Source organism: Entamoeba invadens, assembly GCF_000330505.1.
Source record: "Entamoeba invadens IP1 unplaced genomic scaffold scaff_1105074724629, whole genome shotgun sequence".
In the NCBI taxonomy this organism is placed as follows: Eukaryota; Evosea; order Mastigamoebida; family Endamoebidae; genus Entamoeba; species Entamoeba invadens.
In genome coordinates this window covers 779,975-798,858 of record NW_004440426.1, presented here as the reverse complement: position 1 = coordinate 798,858, position 18,884 = coordinate 779,975, and the positions used below count along the sequence as shown (strand labels likewise).

The 18,884-nt window shown below is 32.5% G+C and overlaps 8 protein-coding genes across 8 annotated transcripts; 5 read left to right on the top strand and 3 right to left on the bottom strand.

Moving 5' to 3' along the window:
- Window positions 1–2,219: 2,219 nt before the first annotated feature.
- EIN_023490 (hypothetical protein) lies at window positions 2,220–3,827 on the top strand (the record flags this gene model as incomplete). The annotated part of the gene is made up of 2 exons (XM_004257383.1): window positions 2,220–2,530; window positions 2,573–3,827. The coding sequence occupies 2 exons, from the start codon at window positions 2,220–2,222 to the stop codon at window positions 3,825–3,827; spliced, it is 1,566 nt and encodes a 521-aa protein (XP_004257431.1).
- Window positions 3,828–3,952: 125 nt separating this feature from the next.
- Window positions 3,953–4,735, bottom strand: EIN_023480 (hypothetical protein; the record flags this gene model as incomplete). Its single annotated transcript, XM_004257382.1, has 1 exon — window positions 3,953–4,735. One exon carries the CDS (start codon window positions 4,733–4,735, stop codon window positions 3,953–3,955), a length of 783 nt encoding a protein of 260 aa, XP_004257430.1.
- Window positions 4,736–7,168: 2,433 nt separating this feature from the next.
- On the top strand, window positions 7,169–7,885 carry EIN_023470 (hypothetical protein; the record flags this gene model as incomplete). Its single annotated transcript, XM_004257381.1, has 1 exon — window positions 7,169–7,885. One exon carries the CDS (start codon window positions 7,169–7,171, stop codon window positions 7,883–7,885), a length of 717 nt encoding a protein of 238 aa, XP_004257429.1.
- Window positions 7,886–7,957: 72 nt separating this feature from the next.
- On the bottom strand, window positions 7,958–8,881 carry EIN_023460 (palmitoyltransferase ZDHHC18, putative; the record flags this gene model as incomplete). The annotated part of the gene is made up of 1 exon (XM_004257380.1): window positions 7,958–8,881. One exon carries the CDS (start codon window positions 8,879–8,881, stop codon window positions 7,958–7,960), a length of 924 nt encoding a protein of 307 aa, XP_004257428.1.
- A 463-nt stretch (window positions 8,882–9,344) lies between these two features.
- EIN_023450 (hypothetical protein) lies at window positions 9,345–11,597 on the top strand (the record flags this gene model as incomplete). Its single annotated transcript, XM_004257379.1, has 1 exon — window positions 9,345–11,597. The coding sequence occupies one exon, from the start codon at window positions 9,345–9,347 to the stop codon at window positions 11,595–11,597; it is 2,253 nt and encodes a 750-aa protein (XP_004257427.1).
- A 1,963-nt stretch (window positions 11,598–13,560) lies between these two features.
- EIN_023440 (hypothetical protein) lies at window positions 13,561–14,952 on the top strand (the record flags this gene model as incomplete). The annotated part of the gene is made up of 2 exons (XM_004257378.1): window positions 13,561–14,349; window positions 14,458–14,952. The coding sequence occupies 2 exons, from the start codon at window positions 13,561–13,563 to the stop codon at window positions 14,950–14,952; spliced, it is 1,284 nt and encodes a 427-aa protein (XP_004257426.1).
- Window positions 14,953–15,166: 214 nt separating this feature from the next.
- On the bottom strand, window positions 15,167–17,050 carry EIN_023430 (hypothetical protein; the record flags this gene model as incomplete). The annotated part of the gene is made up of 1 exon (XM_004257377.1): window positions 15,167–17,050. The coding sequence occupies one exon, from the start codon at window positions 17,048–17,050 to the stop codon at window positions 15,167–15,169; it is 1,884 nt and encodes a 627-aa protein (XP_004257425.1).
- A 1,219-nt stretch (window positions 17,051–18,269) lies between these two features.
- On the top strand, window positions 18,270–18,884 carry EIN_023420 (hypothetical protein; the record flags this gene model as incomplete). The annotated part of the gene is made up of 1 exon (XM_004257376.1): window positions 18,270–18,884. A coding segment is annotated over one exon (615 nt), but the record flags the coding sequence as incomplete, so codon positions are not given.

The window sequence follows — 18,884 nt, the reverse complement described above, 5'->3', positions numbered from 1 at the left end:
GAACAGTAAATAAAAACAGCGTGAAGCAATTAGAAAGGAGATGTCGAAAGTTCTGTGAGAGAGGTTATGAGGTATGACAAGTCTGAGAATTGTCTGCGTTGCTTGTCGCCAATGGAGCGGTCCAAGAACTCACCAAGAAAGTAAGAAAAGAGGGAAATAGAAAGAAGGTACGTCAAAAAATAAAGTGTTTCGGTGGGTGTTTTGATCATCATCTAAGAATTTTGAGTTTTTTTAAAGGTTTTGATGATTTTTATTAAAATGAATTTTTTGTTGGATATAAATGATGTTAATGAATTGTTAGTTCCATCTTGAATAAGACCTCAACCCTGCCTTTTTTCTATAATTCACGTATAGTTCCAAAAAATTATATTTTTGTTTGGATTTTCTGTGAGGGGAACTTTTGCTTTTAATTCGTTGACTATTATTAATGGGTAAGCGAAAAACCAAAAAATCAAAAAAGGGGATTATAAACTTCATTTGTATTTTTGAAAAGAATAACTAACTAATTAATCGAATCTTCATGCAGAACATTCTATTTGTAATTAATTTTAAAGTTAAAGTAATCTGGTGATATTCCAATATCGCCAGATTATCACGTTGAAAATATTATGTAAAGTTCGCTTGAAGTTTCTTAAATATTAAGTACCATTATAAAAGTATTGAGTATTTGGCGTTTAAACAGAGGTTTCTAAAATAATTATTGCCGAAAAAGTGGTATTATAACGTACGAATTTATAAGAGAAAATGAACATTTTGGTTATGAAATGGTGACGTGGGTAATTAGGATTGGGATTTTGGAAACCTCTGGTTTAAATGAAGTAACTAAATAACACACTTTTTTAAAACTAGAATTATATAATAATAAATGCCAATAAATTGTGTTTTTCATAACTAAAGCCAGATCGAAGAAAAAACACCAAATAAAAAAAATTATGGTTTTTTATTTCAAAACAGACTGTTACGTTATTTTTAATTAAACTCCACCTCTGTTTAGTGTTCTTGTTTTATTATTATTGTGACCACTAGAATGGCAGTCTTCTTTTGATCGACAGCCAGTTATCCATTTATATTTGGAAAACTGCTTTTTATTTTAGCGATCTTCCGTTATACTTTTGGACGATTCAATAAAAAAACAAAAGTTTTGCAATAATTGAATAACACCTAATTTACATTGGAAATTGTCAACTTCATTGCCAAGTTTTGCTTTCGAAAGTCTTATGTCCGAAGTTAAAACGGTAACTCTCTTTGATAAAAAGAACTATTTGATTATAATAGTGCTATGTGGCTTATTTGGTTTGCTTTTTATAAAACAATTATTGTATAATTTATAACAGCAAAAAGCCAAAGAGCTTCTTTTTGATAAAACGCGCCTTTGACTTATAATTATCACCACTTATTATGAACGAATGAATCATTGTTAAGCAATTTAATAACAAACCAAAAACCTGTACTCATTCCATTTCTAAAAGTGGAAGACGTATCATTCCTTAACAAATTTACAATCACTCAACAAATTTTGATAATTTTTATTCAAGTCTTTTGAAACAGAAATATTTTATATTTTTGTTATATAGAAAATTACCCAACATATCAGCAATAAAATATTAAACACAACACTGATGAAATATTTGGATTGACTTGAATTAAATTCTTACTTTTGTAATTAAATAACCCGATTTTTTTTGTAGAAAAAAAGAATTTCAAAAAAATTCAACGAATTAATTGTTTTAATTTGCCACTCTTTGGTGGATTTTTTAATAATTAACTTTTTCAAAACCTAAATTACTTTTCTGTCTTCAAAATAAACACAAATTAAAAAGAATAACCAAAAGCGAAAGAGTGGGGTCGAAGAAATATTTCAGATAATAAATAAATGGAAATGTATTTATAAAGTTTTAAGTATGACAAAAACAGGGGAAATTTTGTCAAATTTGCACCGATGTTCGAATAAGTTTTAAAGCATCAAAATCAAATGCGACGAAACAATTATACCAAAACAAACAATTCCACAACAAAAATAACTTCTTTGTTTCGATTTTTTATAATTGTTTTACGACCCATTGGCAAATTCAGTTAATCAACCACTCGATCCATTTTTCAAATTATATCAACACCATTAAATAACACTCAAACTATCATAAATAGTACCATTCAACTCGCAAAAATGTTAAGTGCCAACTGCTTTCAAAATGCCGCGTAATATTGTAGAAAGTTATTAAATGGCAAATATAAAAGCCAATATAGAAACTGTTAAATCACTGTCGAAGATGATAGTTCTCATACAAGTAATCACGCTTTTCTTATGTACAGTCCACTCCACGGAAACAGATGAACTTGTTGACCCACTTTGTATGACCGACTTTGTAGCTGTAGATATGAGTTCGGATCAGGCTCATATAGTCAAGCAAAAACTGTGTTATGACCGCATACCCAATTATACACACGTTATCCATGGATATGACATTCAATCAATTTGCTTTGTGCACGAAGATTATATGAATGTCAATAAGAGCACAGGAAGAATTAATAGGTTTGTTTTAAATAGTTTCAATTACTAATAACTAATCTAAAGATGTGGTGAGTGGCTTCAATTAATCGGCCCGAGTGAGAAAGTAGTCGACTGTATGGTGGCTGGATATATAGTCATAGAGACTGACGGATCCACCGAGGCGATTGAACGAAGAACTATAGGTGTTCCCACAAACATCTTTGCTCGACTGACTTCTGGTGCGGACAATGCCGCCAATTATGTGACACAAGTCACTTTATTTGAAGTTGCGTTTGATCTGGGAGTGTCTCCGTCACTCTATGTCTTAAATAGAACAGAGGACACAGTCACCATTCAATTCACAGATCACAATAGGCCAACAGAGAAGATGGCAGTGGAATATAACAACACAATTAAATCGTATTACAAAGAGTTTGACGACACTTACATCATCCCAAGAATTAAAGATGATATCAACATCCAAATGGTCTCTTTTGATGATGAAAAGATTAGATTCATGGCAATCAACTTGGACAAAGAAGACTCCGCCACGGCGCGTGTGAGGTTCCCAGCATACAAAACAAAGCCCTGCAAGTTCAGCGCGGACACTGAGATCTTCGACAGAGATGTCAAGTTGGTCGAGAAACTGACGTTCCAAAAATGGCAAGTTTGGATGCTGAATGAAAAACTTGATGCGACAATGTTTGAGTGGGGAAACAACGACATTTCATTGACAGCAGAAGGCGGAAATCTGACGATTGGATTTGCTTATGCGACTGCTTTGAGAATACAAAAGGACTTTAAAGAGCTCAGAGTCGAGATGGAAATAGATGGAGACTATGAGTTCATGCAGTCCCATCTGTTACACGACACTTCGCTATTGGAAATGAACTTTGCGACCATTTCAGTTGTACAAGCCGGTCTACCAACTCAATACTTCAGACCGAGCGGAGGGAAGACCCTTGAATTGAAAGTGGCATTTAACATTAAGAGTATGTTATATGCAAATGTTATAACTATCACTCAAAAGTTAAGCAAAGGCACTCACGTTGTACTGAAAAGTGCAAATCTGATAAGGGAAGAGGAAATGAAAAAGTCTGACCAATGCAATTCAACGGCGTTTGATTGTTTGAACACTGAATGCACAATAGACAATGGAACATTTGAAGATGGAGTGTCACCTTTCATAAGTGGATGTATACCAGCATGTGGCGTATGTAGAGATGGGTTTGTCTGCTCTAAACATGGAATATGTGTTACAGAGCCAGTGTATAATTTAAGGGAAGCTACTACTGGTGTTGCTCTATTTTTGGCTCTCATATTCATTTCTTTGTTGTAAAAAAATCCGTGTTGTATGATTTAATGTTAAATTTTAAAAAAAGGTATAAAATATGTTAAAATGTAATAAAATTTGTAAAGCTGACATTACAAAGCAAGTTCACCAAAATAAAATGAATAATGAAATTATGATTGATTCTCTTCATCATTAACAGCCCCTATCAATAATGGATCTTTTTCATCATCTTGTGACTCTCGAGATAACTCATCATCACTTGGCTCACCAGCGATTATTATGAAACGACCAATTATATACCCAATTACAAGTCCAACTGTTTCAAAAAGGAAGAAGTACAATGCCGAAATATAATCCATAGAGTTTGAATTGTTCACAAAAAGTCTGACAACCAACAAACACGGATTGACTATCATTCCACCTTTGAGAACATAAACACCAGCTGCTATAACAAAACCAAACGTTAATGGCATGTCCCAATTTCTTTTGAGCCCGACAATTAAAGCCATTGTCAATGCTAATTGTCCATAAATCTCTGACATCTCAGCTTTGATGTCGTAACTTTTATCTAAATATGCAACCGCGGAGTCCGTGAATGAAATATTAAGTACTATGACGCCAAGACTTCCACCTGTCAGTTGTCCAAAAATAGAAATGATCGAATTGATCACAGTTATTCGCCCTTCTAACAAAAGTGGTATTGTTATATAAGGATTGAACTGAGCTGAACTGACTGGAATAAACATTCTGACTAATGGGACAAGAACAAAAAAGATGACCAACCCCGCCTCCAACTGTGTTCTTGCGAAAAAGGGAGAAGCGTTGGCACAGAAAAAGAGGATAAAACATCCGATGAATTCTCCAAAGAAATAACGGAAGGATTTGTTACGTACAATTTTGTGGTAGATTCTTTTTATTTGTTTAAGAGTGTGTGTTGTGTTTGAAACGCTCATTATTTGATTCAAAAAGTTGTACGGGCTTTATTAAAGAGTTTAAAAGAAAAGTTGTTTGCTGTAGAGTTTCACCCATTTACGAGCCATGAAACAAATTAATGAATTTCTACTTAAAAGTGTGTTCTACCATCTTTTATGAAAACAAATTATATATTTATTAGTTTTCTGTACTATACAATTATTATATATTACAGTAAGCAAGTGATAATTTGGAATTTTTGGAAAGCGTGAAATTGGTAATATAATTTTATTATAGTTATAAATGTTTATCAGATAATTAAAAATTTAATTAATAAATAGTTATAAATAATAATTAGATGCTATTGAAATAAATAACTTTTGTGGGACCTACGTTGACCACCACCACCCCGTTTACAAAAAAAAAATATTTGCCGCGAGTGTTTTTTGAAGGAAGTCCACTTTTCAGCCACTGTTTGTGCGTCCCCATGTCACCCACTTTCCTTGTCCGTACTGTGTGGACGCGGATGTGGTTCCCCCCCGCTTGCGGGGGGGTCAGGGGGGATCCGCGCCAAGGGAGGACTTGGAAAGTGGGTGAAACGGTGCACAAACAGACTGTTTGAGTGCGTCTTTATGAGCCTTCTTTTCAATGCTCCGTCTCACTCGGTTTCCACTGACTCGAGGTGAATTTTCGGCATTTCTTGAATTCGGGAACCAGACCTAATATTATCCCAGTTTCCTATTTACTATAATTTTAATTTGAATATGATTCGAAATAGAAAAAATAAATCTATTTTAAGAGGTGGTGGTCAATGTAGGTCCCAACTTTTGTGTTTCTTTTTTAGTTAATTGTAATCTATTACCAGATCGGTTTAATTTTTTGGATAAATTGCTGTAAGTTATAGCCATTTTTGAGGAAATTCATTATAAACTTAAAACAAACAAAAAATATGGTGTTAGTTGGGCACTTATGCTTTTATTTTTGTCATTCATTTTTACTATTATTTAAGAATGTGGTTTGAACCAAAAGCATATTTTTTGGTAATCATAAAAAGTCTCTTTTCTTAATTTATTGAAGTATTAAAAACATATTGATTGATGTGTAAAAACAATTAAAAGAAAAGGTTAAGAAATATAAGGAACTTGAACATTTATCATAACACTAGTTATTCATGATAATGGTTGTAATGATAAATATTAAAAATGTTCTTTGAGATTCTAAATCGAATAAAAATAATGAAAATTTCTAATGATTTTTTTTATTATATAGTCGGGGGATAAATGGCATTAAAAAGGGACAAAGGTAGTTAATTTTGATAAATATAATTTTGAAACTATAATTTTTAAAAAATCTATTTAAAGGTCAAAATAAACATAAAATTAAAATAATAATATAAATTATCGTTTTTTATTTTAAATGATTATAAATTGAATAATTATAAATTTCTATTTCAAAAATAAACAAAAACACCTCAATTTGTTCACTTAAAAAATGTGGAAGTCTAAAACGCAGCACTTTTTATGGTTTGTCTGAAACTTGTTTTGTTAAAGAATTTTTCCTTTGTTTCATTTCTTTTCTGCTCTTTTTCAACTCCAATTGTTTTTATGTTAAAATGGTCTTTCTCTTATCTTTTCTCAATGGAAATGGTTCAACAACGAAAGATTGAAAGATTGAAATAACAAATGATGATTTTTCAGTGATTCCCTGACACTTTCAAAAATTGACACTGTTGTTAATTCATTAAACTCTGGCATTTTAACCATATACATCATGAATATATATTGAAATACAGTTTTTAAACTGGTTTCTTGTATTTAAATTGCTTTTTTATGTTGATTGCCTGTGGTTATTTCATCAAGGGTTCCTTTCTCTTCTTCTTCCATTGTTTTCAAAGATTGAATAATATCAAAAATAGATAGTTATGGTTTTCTTTTATTATTTTCAAAGTAGTTAATTGAAAAAACCCTTCTAATACTTTTATGGTTAAATAAATTATATTTTATAGTTTTTTACTCAAATTAACTACTTCTGTCCCAAATTAACCCCCTTTATCACCCGACTATAATAAAATTTAAATTTAAATCATTTTTAACTATAACATTATAAATTTAAAATATAATTTTTTTAATAAAATGTTAATAGTATTTTATAGTTTATTAATAAATTATAAAGATCTTTTGTTATAATGTATTATTATAAAATTAAAACTATAGTATAGTAATATAATTATAAATAGTTATAGTTTTTGTTTACTATAAAAAATAATTAAATAATTATATTAAAATAACATTTGGGGCAAAACAATTGTTTAAATAAATAGGAAAGAAAATGTTATAAAAATGTCGACATCAAATTGTAACATATACATAAAACTATAAATAAATTATAAAAAGAACCATACGAATCTAAAATGAAGAGATCTCCAATTTTCATATTTTTACATTGGTATGATATTTCTCTTTTTTCTTGCTATAATGACACACGCCGCTAGTGTTTTTGACGAATACAATGAGCGCTCCAAGACTGCCCAACGTGAGCTGTTGATTGAAAAACTGAAGCGCCAAAAATCGATTCGATTGATTGGGAAGATATCAGGAAGTGCATTGACTTACAACGATATAGTTCGTGGACTTATCTCACAAAATGACAAAGAGTGCGAGGACGAACTCACTGACAAACGGATCGCACAACTTCTGAGCGAGAAAAACAAAGAAACTGAAGTCAAGCGAATGGAGTTCTTGAGAAGACTTGCACAGAAAGAAATCGACAACGATCAGTCGCAAATAGCTAACTTGTTGCATGAAAAAGTTATTTCTGGCTCAGCCACAGACCTCAATGCTATTTCTGATAACATGCAAAGAAAGTGGAAATTACAGCGACGCGCGTTAAACTTATTAGAGCGTGCGCGGACCTCGAAAATCGAAGCCGTGACGTTTAAAGTGAAGAGTCAAAAAGAGCCAAATGCCCAGTATTCAAAGCTTGCTGGATACAATTTGCGACTCACACAAAGAAGAGATAAAATCGCACAGAAAGCTATTATGAAAGCAATTGCCGCGTCACAAGTCATACAAAACTTAATTGTGTTAAAAGAGGCTGAAATGAAGAATTCTGCACTTGAAAATGCAAAGAACATCTTGAAGAGGACAAATAGACGATTCAAGAAATTTAATATCAACGACAAACTGTTTTAAAGTCTCGAGTTAAGTGCTTACTGATAATTCACATTTAAGAAGTCGTTCTGTGTTAATGAATAATAGAAAAGACTAATTGACTTGCTTGAAAGGTAATGGAAGGAACCAATAGAGTACATTTGGCCCCAACACCGCGGTCAAATTTTGGAACTTGATTTTGTGTGGTGGGACGATTTCACCGGCGAGTTCACGTGTGTTTGACTCGCCTATTTCTACGCCTGTTTTCCCATATAACAAATCTCTTGTGTGAATATATAACATCGCCCCCATACACGCGAATAAAGAGCAAGAAATGCATGTAATCATCATGTAAATATAATACATAACAAATGTGAAGAACGAGAACGTGTTCCATGGATTCTTAATGAAAAGAATTTGATACCAAAAAATTAAAATGTTCATCGACGAGATGAGTGAGAGTAAAAAGATACTCACTAAGAGCTGCCAGAACGATCGTAAATTGTTTTTACCGACACAGGTACATAACCAGGAACAATGGTGATCACGACAATCAATACACTTCTTACATAACATACAGTGATATGTACGTGGTGGCATGAAAGCGTTACAATACACACAATACCTTGCGCTGTAAATCGTCTCAATCAATTTCTTGCCATATTTCTGAGCAAGCGATGCTCGACGCTTTGCGTCTTCTTTTTCCTCTTCGGAACAATCGGGGATGTAGTTCTCTTGAGAAAAGGATGAAGGTATTGGGACAGCGAGGCGGATGCTCATGATGAACACAATGAGTACTGAGAGTATACAATAAAGGGGATGAGTAGTAAACATATCGAGTTTATAATACACAGTATAGACCACCAAACTCGTACCAAACAAGATGAGAAGAACAGCATATAAGATCACATATTTCTTGAACTTAAATAGGCACCGCATCCCCCATTCCTCCATCTCAATCTGTTTCTTGCTCAATTTATCATGGTAATCGTAATATGGAGGTGTCGGTAAGGACGGCTTTCCATCATCTTCAATCATTTTGACTTTCTTGGATTATTTGACAAGTTGGATAAGTTACTATTATTTTAATTTATTTATATTATTTATAATTAATACATTGAATAAATTAAAAGTGTAAGAAAATTAATTATTAAAAAAAAATTGAAAAAATTGATAAATTGTTATTTGAATGTTATTAAAATGTTATTGTTTTTCTCTTTTTACTGATCATCCAAAAATAAAACGGCTAAACAATAATAAATGGCACCACGTCATTTGTCTTTGAAAAACACTAGTTAAGTTGTATAAATAATTAATAAGATAAGAAAAAGCGTCTAATACGGTAGAAATGCCGAGACTACTTTTTTATCTAATTCTTAAGTATTAAAATACATAGAAGTACTATATTTAAATTAATAAGAAACTTATATAGAACTATAGATCAAGAAGAGACTTGGATGAGTGTTTTTAAGAGGAACTCGTTAATTAACTCCAAATCACGATGTCACGTTGGTATGACAACATAACCGAATCGAAATATGAGTCAACTGAGCTTTACACAACAAAAGACGAAATCACTTCAGTCTCTGCGAAATCTTCGAAATCGCTTTTGATCACTTTAATGAACGGAACGGCGGTTCTTAAAAACGACGACAAAACTGAGGAAAAAACACCGAAAGACGAGAAAGATCAAAAAGAGAAATTTATTGGGAGTTGTGTCTTTAACGGGAACTATTACATTCTCTCAGAGCACGCGATATTTAAAGTCGACGCCGATGCACTCGCGAAGGTCAAAGAGATTAAGGAGAAGTGCACACAAATAGCCGCGACGAATGAAATCATGGTTGTAGCGACCGAAGAGAACAAGACGTTAGTCTTTGACGAGGAACTTCAAGAGGTCAAAACCCTAGAATTTCCCGACATCAATCAAATTAGGTGCAACGGGACTCTTGCTGCGTTTGCGATAAAGAAAGGAGTTGAAGTCATCACTGGGAAGGCGTGTGAGTCGAAGGATGATGTTTACTTTAACAATGGTGTGATGAAGACGTACGGTGAGTCACAGTCTGTCTGTGTGACAAAAGATGACAAATACATAGTAGTTGGGAACGAAGAAGGCCGCATCAACTGTCTTGAAAAGAATGAGGCGCAGTTTGTCTTCTACGCGCATTGCGACAAGAAAGAGAACAAGAACTATAAAGTGACTGCGATCAATAGTTATAACGATGGGTATATCTTGACAACAGGAGAGGATGGGATGATCAATGTGTTTAACTTAGATAAGAAGGAAGTCATTACATCAATTGTAGTGCCGAAGAGTCAAATACTGAATGCTTTAATTAGTGAAGACAAGCTCATCTTCATTGTGAAGAGTGCAAATGAATATAAAGTGTCACTCATTTCGATAGAACCACTGCTGGAAGTTGCTCCACAAATTGCGCAAAAGATTCAGAAGAAGCGCGGGAGGAAGACAAATGTGGAGAGAGCGAAAACTAAGAAAGAGAAGATGATGGAAGAGGAAGAGTCTCCGAAGAAGTTGCGACCCCGGAGAGGAAGGAAAGCAAAGAAGGAGGTCATCGAAGAAGTCTCTGATGAAGAGGAAGAATCTTTGGAGTATTCTTCTGAAGAAGAAGATTCGTATCAACCGGAAGATACTGACTCTGAGGATGATCGAGTGAAACACAAGACGCGAGGAAGAAAGGCGAAGAGAGAAGTTACTGTAGTCAAGAAAGGGACGAGTGGCAAGACGGTGAAGATACTTGGCAATGATAGAAAGGTTGAGAAAACACTGAAGAAGGAGATCTCGAAGAAGGGGCTATTCACATTAACAGGAATGAATGGGAAAGCAGATGTGGTTGTTTCTGATGATGGGAAGCGTACCATTGAAATCATCGACAGCTTGGTCCAAGGTCTTCCTATAGTCAGCAAAGACTATATCAAAGAATCACACAAGGCAGATAAGGCACTTCCAGTGACACAATATTTGATGAAAGACAAATTTCCTGGTGTGAAAGGGAGTGTCAATGAGAAATTGTTTGAGAACAAAACTGTTGCGATATTTGGGGAGCTCAAAATACGAGACCCAGTTATTAGAAAGTGGGTGGAGCAGCTTGGAGGCGAACTGATTGCACGAATTAAGAATGCGAATTACGTCTTAGTTGGGCTCCACGAATTTAAATGCGATGCGACAAGAAGAACGGATGGATTTGCCGTGAAGGAGGAGTGGCTGTACGACTGCATATCTGAAATGAAACTTTTAAGTCCAGAGACGTACTTGGTTGATGGAGAGTTTAAAGAAGAGAAAGAGAAATTAGTCGAGACAGACGCACCAGCTGGAGATAAAAAAGAAGAAGCGACTGGAGTTAAGAAGCGCAAAGAAACACTGAAGAAGTATAAGGACAAAAAAGAGGCCAAAGAAGAGAAACTAAAGGAGCACAAGGAGACCACTGAAAAGGTAGACAGCAAGACGAGTAAAGAAGAAGTTGCAAAGGAAGAGTGTAAAGAAGAGAAGAAAGAGGAACCTGTTGAAGAGAAAAAAATGGAAGTGGAACCCCCCAAAGAAGAAACTAAGTTGGAAGAACACAAACCAGCAATGGAAGAAGAAAAGCCGAAACCTGTAATAGAAGGAGAGAATATTACTGCCAAGAAGGAGGAGGAAAAACCTCAAGAAGACAAAGAAACAACTACAAACAAAGAAGAGAAGAAGGAAGAGAAGGTTGAAAAGACCGAACAGAAATTGGAAGAAGTTAAAGCATAGAGACTGAATTTTATCAAATTTTTTTATTAATTGGTTCGACTTGAACTTCACATACCATTCATGTCTTTTTTGTGTTATTTTGTTATACTTATTAATTAAATAATTAAATGGTATTTTCTAATTATTTTCTAATTTGTTAATAATAAAAAAACAAATAAATTAATAATAGTAAAATTAATTAATTTATTAATTATTTATAATAGTCACTTAAAATAAAAATTCATTTTGTCTTACATTGAATTTTGTTATTATCATTGATACCAACCTTTGTTCTTTTGTTTAAACATATTTAATGAACACATTTAAATCTAACTCCATTTGTTTTTATCACCGACACTTCTCAATCATATGGTTGCACACTATTACATTTGTGAATAAAAAAGATTTTAGTTTTTTGATTTTATCTATAATAAACAAACTATAACTTATAGTTATTTATTTTAAATATTTTTTTATTGTAAAAAGGAATTAAAGTTACAATTTGTGGTTATTTAATTAGATTATTATATCAAAAAATGTTTGAAAAAAAATTAATAATTTTTAATTTACAAAGGTTAAAAAAGTGAACTTATTGAAAAATCCGATTTCACAAAAATATTGGTTTTCATCCACAAAAGTAATTAAAAATATAATGAAAAAAATAATGTTAATTTATAACTAAACAATAACATAAAATATACCATTATAAATAATATTAAAAAAATAATTTCAACAAATTTTATGATTAAAATAATATTAATATGAATAATTAACTCTATAATAATAATATTTTTCTGAAATGATTTAATTTTCTGAAATAAAAAAATGCCAAGAAAAACTATTTACTACTATTTTTAATATTATTATATTAATATTTAGTTCAATTGTTTTCTATATTTTAATATAGAATTATTAAAAATAGATAAAAAAAATATAATTTGTAAGTTATTTCGGAAAAATATTAATGTAATTTGAAAAGTAGCAAAAAAAGATGTACAAACACGGGGAAAAAACGTGTTAATAAAAATAAAAAATAGAAATAAATCGTTTGATATGAATTATCGGCGTTAATGAATACAATATACCAATTATTTTAATAATTAATAATTATATATTAAAAATATTAATTATTATAATTATAACCATAAAACAAAACCAACGACATATATATGCAATCAACAGTAACCAAAAGACACCTTTTTTTAAATAAATCTTTTGAAAAACAAAGAAAAAGACTTTTCTATTTAATAGAGGTATAAAGAAATGTATAAAATCGGGCATTTTAATTATGAAATAATCGTATTTATAATATTAGAAGAGGAACTCGTAAACTTAAAGATGTTATTATCAAGACTGTCATCAACTAAGCCCAAGAGTGACAAGAGATACAGTTTAAGGTCCATCTCGAATTTTTCGAGTTTGGAGGAAACGATTTTTAACTTTTCAAACATCTGTATAAATGAGGGTTCGACTCTATTAACTGGAACTTTAGAATTGTGTTTAATAGGAACGACTTGTTCTTTACGATATCACCCCATTTCGGTCTTTTCAAACAATAAAAACTGCCAATTAGATGACTTCAATTATATAATAAAAGTGGAGCACTTACAGAGGATCATAGTCACACAAATTCAAACCCCTCACCCTATTACTAAGGTGAGTGCAAATAAAGTGAACTTCGTTTCTGACTCTTCGGTCTTTCTGAAATACCCCGACTTCTGTTTCCTTCTCGCGAGACTGTTGATGTTCTTTTGAAGAATTTCAGATCTATGGATTTGAAACAGTAAAAATTTTAACATCAAATTCATTTCTTTTAAGAGACAAAAATGAAACATTTTTAATCAACAAACAGAACGCCGAAGGATCACCGACTGTCGAATTAAACACCCCAAATAAACTCAGTGCCTCGCAAAATGTACAAAACTTGTCGCCGTTGGGAACTTTAAGTGGTAGCCCGTCATCCGTCAAGAACTCTCCGCTGAAAATGGCAGACACGTTACCGACAAAGCGACAGCGATCGAAAAGTGTTTGTCGCTTTGTTTTGGCGTCTCCTCAGAAGATTCAAAAGTCGATGTTTCACGAGACGTGCATTTCAACATCTTACGAAGAGAAAGAGACGAACTTCCAGGCGTTTTTCCCGGAGCAAAAATTGGATTCAGAGGTAGGCGAGGACACTATTAATAAGTATGCTTCAGAGGCTACAATACGGTCTGAACTGTTTTATAGTGGCGCGAAGAGTGAAGTCAGACTCTTTGCATGGGAAGTATGCCTTGGGACTGACTATTCCAATTTATACTTTCCGTCATTAATATTGGTCGATTACTTAAACGTGGTGAATGCCGATGACTGGGAGAAGTTAAAGAATGACATCACACTTGATATACCAAGGACTGAAATTGATAACACCTTTGTCAAGAAATGGTCCAAAGAGGGGAGACTAATGAAAAAAATAATTGAGGCGTATTGCGCGTCACACCGGACCGTCGGATTTAAACAGGGCTGCACAGATATTTTCATTATGTTATACCAAATCACTAAAGATGAGACAAAACTTTTCTCTTTGTTTTGTAATGTCATGGAATTTATTAATCCATTTTGTACAAATAAGACAGAAGACGTTCTGACATCTTTTTCGACTATTATTGAAGTTCTTGATAAAGGGTTGTACGACGCTATAGTCAAAAATTGTGGGGGGTTCACCTTTATATACCAATGGTTGCTTCTGCTTTTTAAACGAGAGTTTGACTCAAAGACTGTGTTTAGAATATGGGATGTTTGTTATTATTATTATTATTATTATTATTATTATTATTATTATTATTATTATTATTATTATTATTATTATTATTATTATTATTATTATTATTATATTTATTTATAGAGCATCTTTGCTTTCCCATCAAGAAGATTCCACTTGTTTATTGCTTCGACTATACTCATAATGAACGCAAAGAGCGCGAAAATGATGACCAGCTTCGAGCAGATTTTGTGTTTCTTTAACACAAAAATGAAGGAAATTAATTCGACTATCATATACCATGCAGACTTGATTTATAGGACGTTTATAAGCTCATGCAAAGAACCGGCAAAGCTTAAAAAAGTGTTTGGGGATCAAGAGATGATTGACAAGAATCTTGAAAGAGGGATTTCGCCAGTCATTTCGCAGCCACAATCGCCGAAATTGCACAGCTGCAATGAAGTTGATAAAAATGTGAGAGATGATATCATTAAGCTTATTGGAGAAGAGCCTGAGGTCCATCCGATCAGACCAAATGCCAATGAAGAAGAAATAGAATTCCACTTGATTGAGGTCTGTGAACATGACAATTGGTGTCGGAAAATGAAATATTATTTGAAGAAAAGAGGGTGTGAGTGATGAGTCAATTGTTGTTGTTCTATGAAGTGAGTGTTATTATGTTATGTGTCACTTTGGTTTAGTTATTTGTTTAGTTATTATTTAGTTATTATTTGATTAAATAGTAAAGACAGTTTTAGTTAAATTAATTAAAAGTTATTAATTTTAATATTAATAAATAATAATACTTGTATATAGTATCGATACTAAAAAATAAAACTTAAAAGTATTTAACTTAAAAAGCTACAATGAGCAATATACTGAGGAGAACCACAAGTTGAACTAGAGACGAATCTGCTTGATTGGCAGAAGACTCGAATTTGATAATGAAGACATCGACTGGTTTCAAGTGAATAATTAATTTTCCATCTACACTCTCTTCATGTCCTATTCCCATTACCTTCTGGTAGCCATTTCCTATAAGCTGTATTGTTGCTGTTCTCTCACTTTTTTCGTCTGCGTTACAAACGATAAAGTAATCGTCGTTGCCAACTCTCCGTTTTGTAAAGACGACTTTGTCTGTTTCAACTTCAACACTATAAATTGAGGGCTCTTCAATTGAAAGAATGACGTTTTGAAGATTGTAGACTTCATCACTTGATTGGACAATGTCTTTCCATCTTTCTTCAAAAGGATCAGTGCTGTTCATTCGTATCAAATCAAAGTATGAATAATAGAAGACGCCTTTTGCGCCTCCGATGAAACTCAGCCAATTCATCGCTCGGAGTTCTTGAAGTGTTGGAGCGCGGTATTTTGCATTTTGCTTTTCGTACGCCTGGTTATTCAACACTTGAATTGCTGGCCATGTTGAACGTCTTCCCATAGTTGCATCATTTATGTACTTCTGTGCGAAGTAGACTGAGTATACAGTGGACTGATTTACTGGGTATATGTCCATTCCATAAGCATCGAAAGCAGGCAAAAAGGTCACCGTCTTAGAGTACTGGAAATAGACTGAGTAACATGGATGATTTGGGTCTTTATCTCTGACAGTCATAGTCAAGTTAATCATTTCATCAAGTCCACATTCAGGTGTTTCATCGTCGACATACCACGCAAAGACATTTGGATGGTTTTTGTACATCTCCAAGTAGTTGAGAAGTGTTTTGTACTCAGTGTTGGGATAGTCTCTGACTTTATTACAAGTGGCTAAATCGTAAGAGTACAAATCTTTCACAGAAATGACAGCTTTGAGGTTTTCACCATATTTAGTGTTCATTGTGTCTAACATTGCAATGTTTGGCTTATTGTAAGGTAACATGATAGTTATATGAGTTTTGTTCATTAAATCCATTTCTTCTTCTGTGATAACAGAAAAGTACATCCCAATGGGTAACGTCAGTTTGCCATTTTCATAGACCCTTCCGTATTTATCAAATTTGTATTTCCTTTGCTTATCGCTGACTCGATTGAATTGAGTTTTGACAAGCTCTTTTGTATTGTCTGGTATATATAACAACTCGGCGACAACAACATATATCCCCTTCTCTGTAAATTCGTTATAAAAAGTGCAAGAAATAAGTTGTGAAGTCACGTCAAGAGTCTTTGTCTTCTTTATAACATTGTTTTTTAATATGTTTACAGTCATTTTAAAGTTAGTATATTTAATTTCTGTTGAAGCGTTGTGTTTAATGAACACTTCAAAGTTCTTCTGGGAGTCTTCTATTTCTTGTCTATAACTGTTTACTTCAACGTTCTCAAGCCAAGCTACTACTTTTGTTGCAGAGACACTGTCTATTAATACAACGCCTGACGTGTCTTTGTGAACATAAAACATGGCATCAAATGTGTGACTGCTGTTTTTTATTTCAGGTGTTTTAAAGCAAAACTGTTCCCACCCATTGCTTCGGCTGTACGCCTGACTATAGTACCCAGTCACATACTTACCATCAGCTCTTTCTTCAATGGAAAATTGGAAGAAAGCTTTTGTGTTATTTGTAAGTTTTGCATAGCAACAGAGTTGGTATTGAAAACCTTCCTCAAAGGGTATGTTCTGGTCAACTGATTCAATTTTTGTAGTCCCAGTGATCTTTATTGATTGGGTACCTTCTTTTGAGTCGGCTTTGTAAATTACAGAAGAAGAGCTCAGCGTCCAATTTTTGACTTTAGTGCCGTCCATGGTCTCAAATGATGGGTTAGTAAACAAGTTTAGTGAATAACTAAGCGATGTGATGGAGAGTATGACAATAATGTTCATTGTGTTTTAAAGAGTGGAAAGGATATGTTTAAATAAACAGAAAAAAAACGACAACGAAAACCAAATGTAATAAAGTGAATTATGACAAGAATCGTTTAATGAAAAAAGAAGAAAGAAATGAAAGAGTCGTAGCCTAAATTTGGTTGGCATATTTAACATATGTTTATACTTAATTGAACAAATCAAATGATTGATATATCGAAAGACTGAAAATAATTTTCATTTTAAATATTTTAACACAATACAAAACATGAATTCTTTTTTAACACATTCTTTGAATTATAAAAACGTTGATATAACTGTGTGAAAAAAAAATCTATTTGGAATTTTCAACGACTTTTATTCGAACAATAATTCTGAATATGTTATTAACAATGAAAATTAAATAGCAAAAGATAATATTTCAACGTAAATGCATTTATTTATGTAACAGTTTTGACTTTAAATTTGATCACATCCACAATGTCTATTTAAGCAGAGTGTCCAAAAAATGATTTTCCCCAAATTATCATTTTGATTTTTATATTACAATTTAAATGATTTGTGAAAACGGGAGTATTGGTCTAAACACTTAACTTGGGACTTATTTTGATTTTTTGGACATTCTGATTTAACGTGTTTTCTAGACACAAGAAAATTGTTATTTTATTATACTAGTTCTTCGAAAACGTTATTGAGTTGTTATAAAAATCGTCACTTGATGATGGTATAATAGTATTTAAAAAAAATTATAAATAAATAAAAAATTTTTAAAAAATAGATCATTATAATTCTTTATTTACTATTATATTATAACAATAATATTATAATATTATAATATTATAATATTTATTATTATTATAATTTACAATAAAATTAGTCAATTATTAACAATTTACAATATTAATTTTTGATAATAAAAATCTCAGGGATTTTTATTATCTATAAAAGCCTATTGTTTTTATAGTTTGACTAAATTTTTTAAGTTTAAATTAAGTTGAACTATTCAAAATAATGAGATAGTGGAATTATTTTTAAGATTATATTATGAATTGTTTTTGATAAAACATATCTGGTAAAAAATAGATAAATATGTCAATGATTAATAATAAAAATAGTATTTTTTTAAATAAAAATAAAACTATAAAAATATAAATACCAAATGATACAACAAAAGATCAGCGACCACACTCGCTCTAATAACGATGCTTATCTTTATCTTCACTGTTGGGAATTGGAACTTGTAAGGTGCCAACACTGTTTCATTGAAATAGCGACAAAACAAAGGCACTCTCAAAAGAATTCTGGGTCTCGAAGTTACTTCAGAGTGACTACGATGTGGGATTTCAATGGCTCAAAGGTCTATGACGAGCATTACATGGACGTATCTTTGTCTCCTCCTGAATTGCCGCCCGACAAGTCTTGTCGCAAAAGAAAAAATCCAACCAAACGCGATAAAGACGCCATTCCCGTTTTCCTTTGGATGGCGAATAATTATTTCACAGTACAAGGCTCTGACCAGAAAAACACCGCAACGAAGAAAGCAAAGAAGAAAACATCCAGAAATAGACTTGACTGGGTATACTGTTTTCAGAACGATACGTTCGTGAAGTGTGGGAAGGAAGACATCAATGATAGAGGAAGGATGCTCTATGAAATTCTCGATACAAAATTTAAAGACGAAAGTGTGAAGAAAGTGATATTGTATAATGACTTGGGACCACTTACAGCACAGATACATATTGTCAAGACACACAATTGCTTCCTCTTTTCTGAA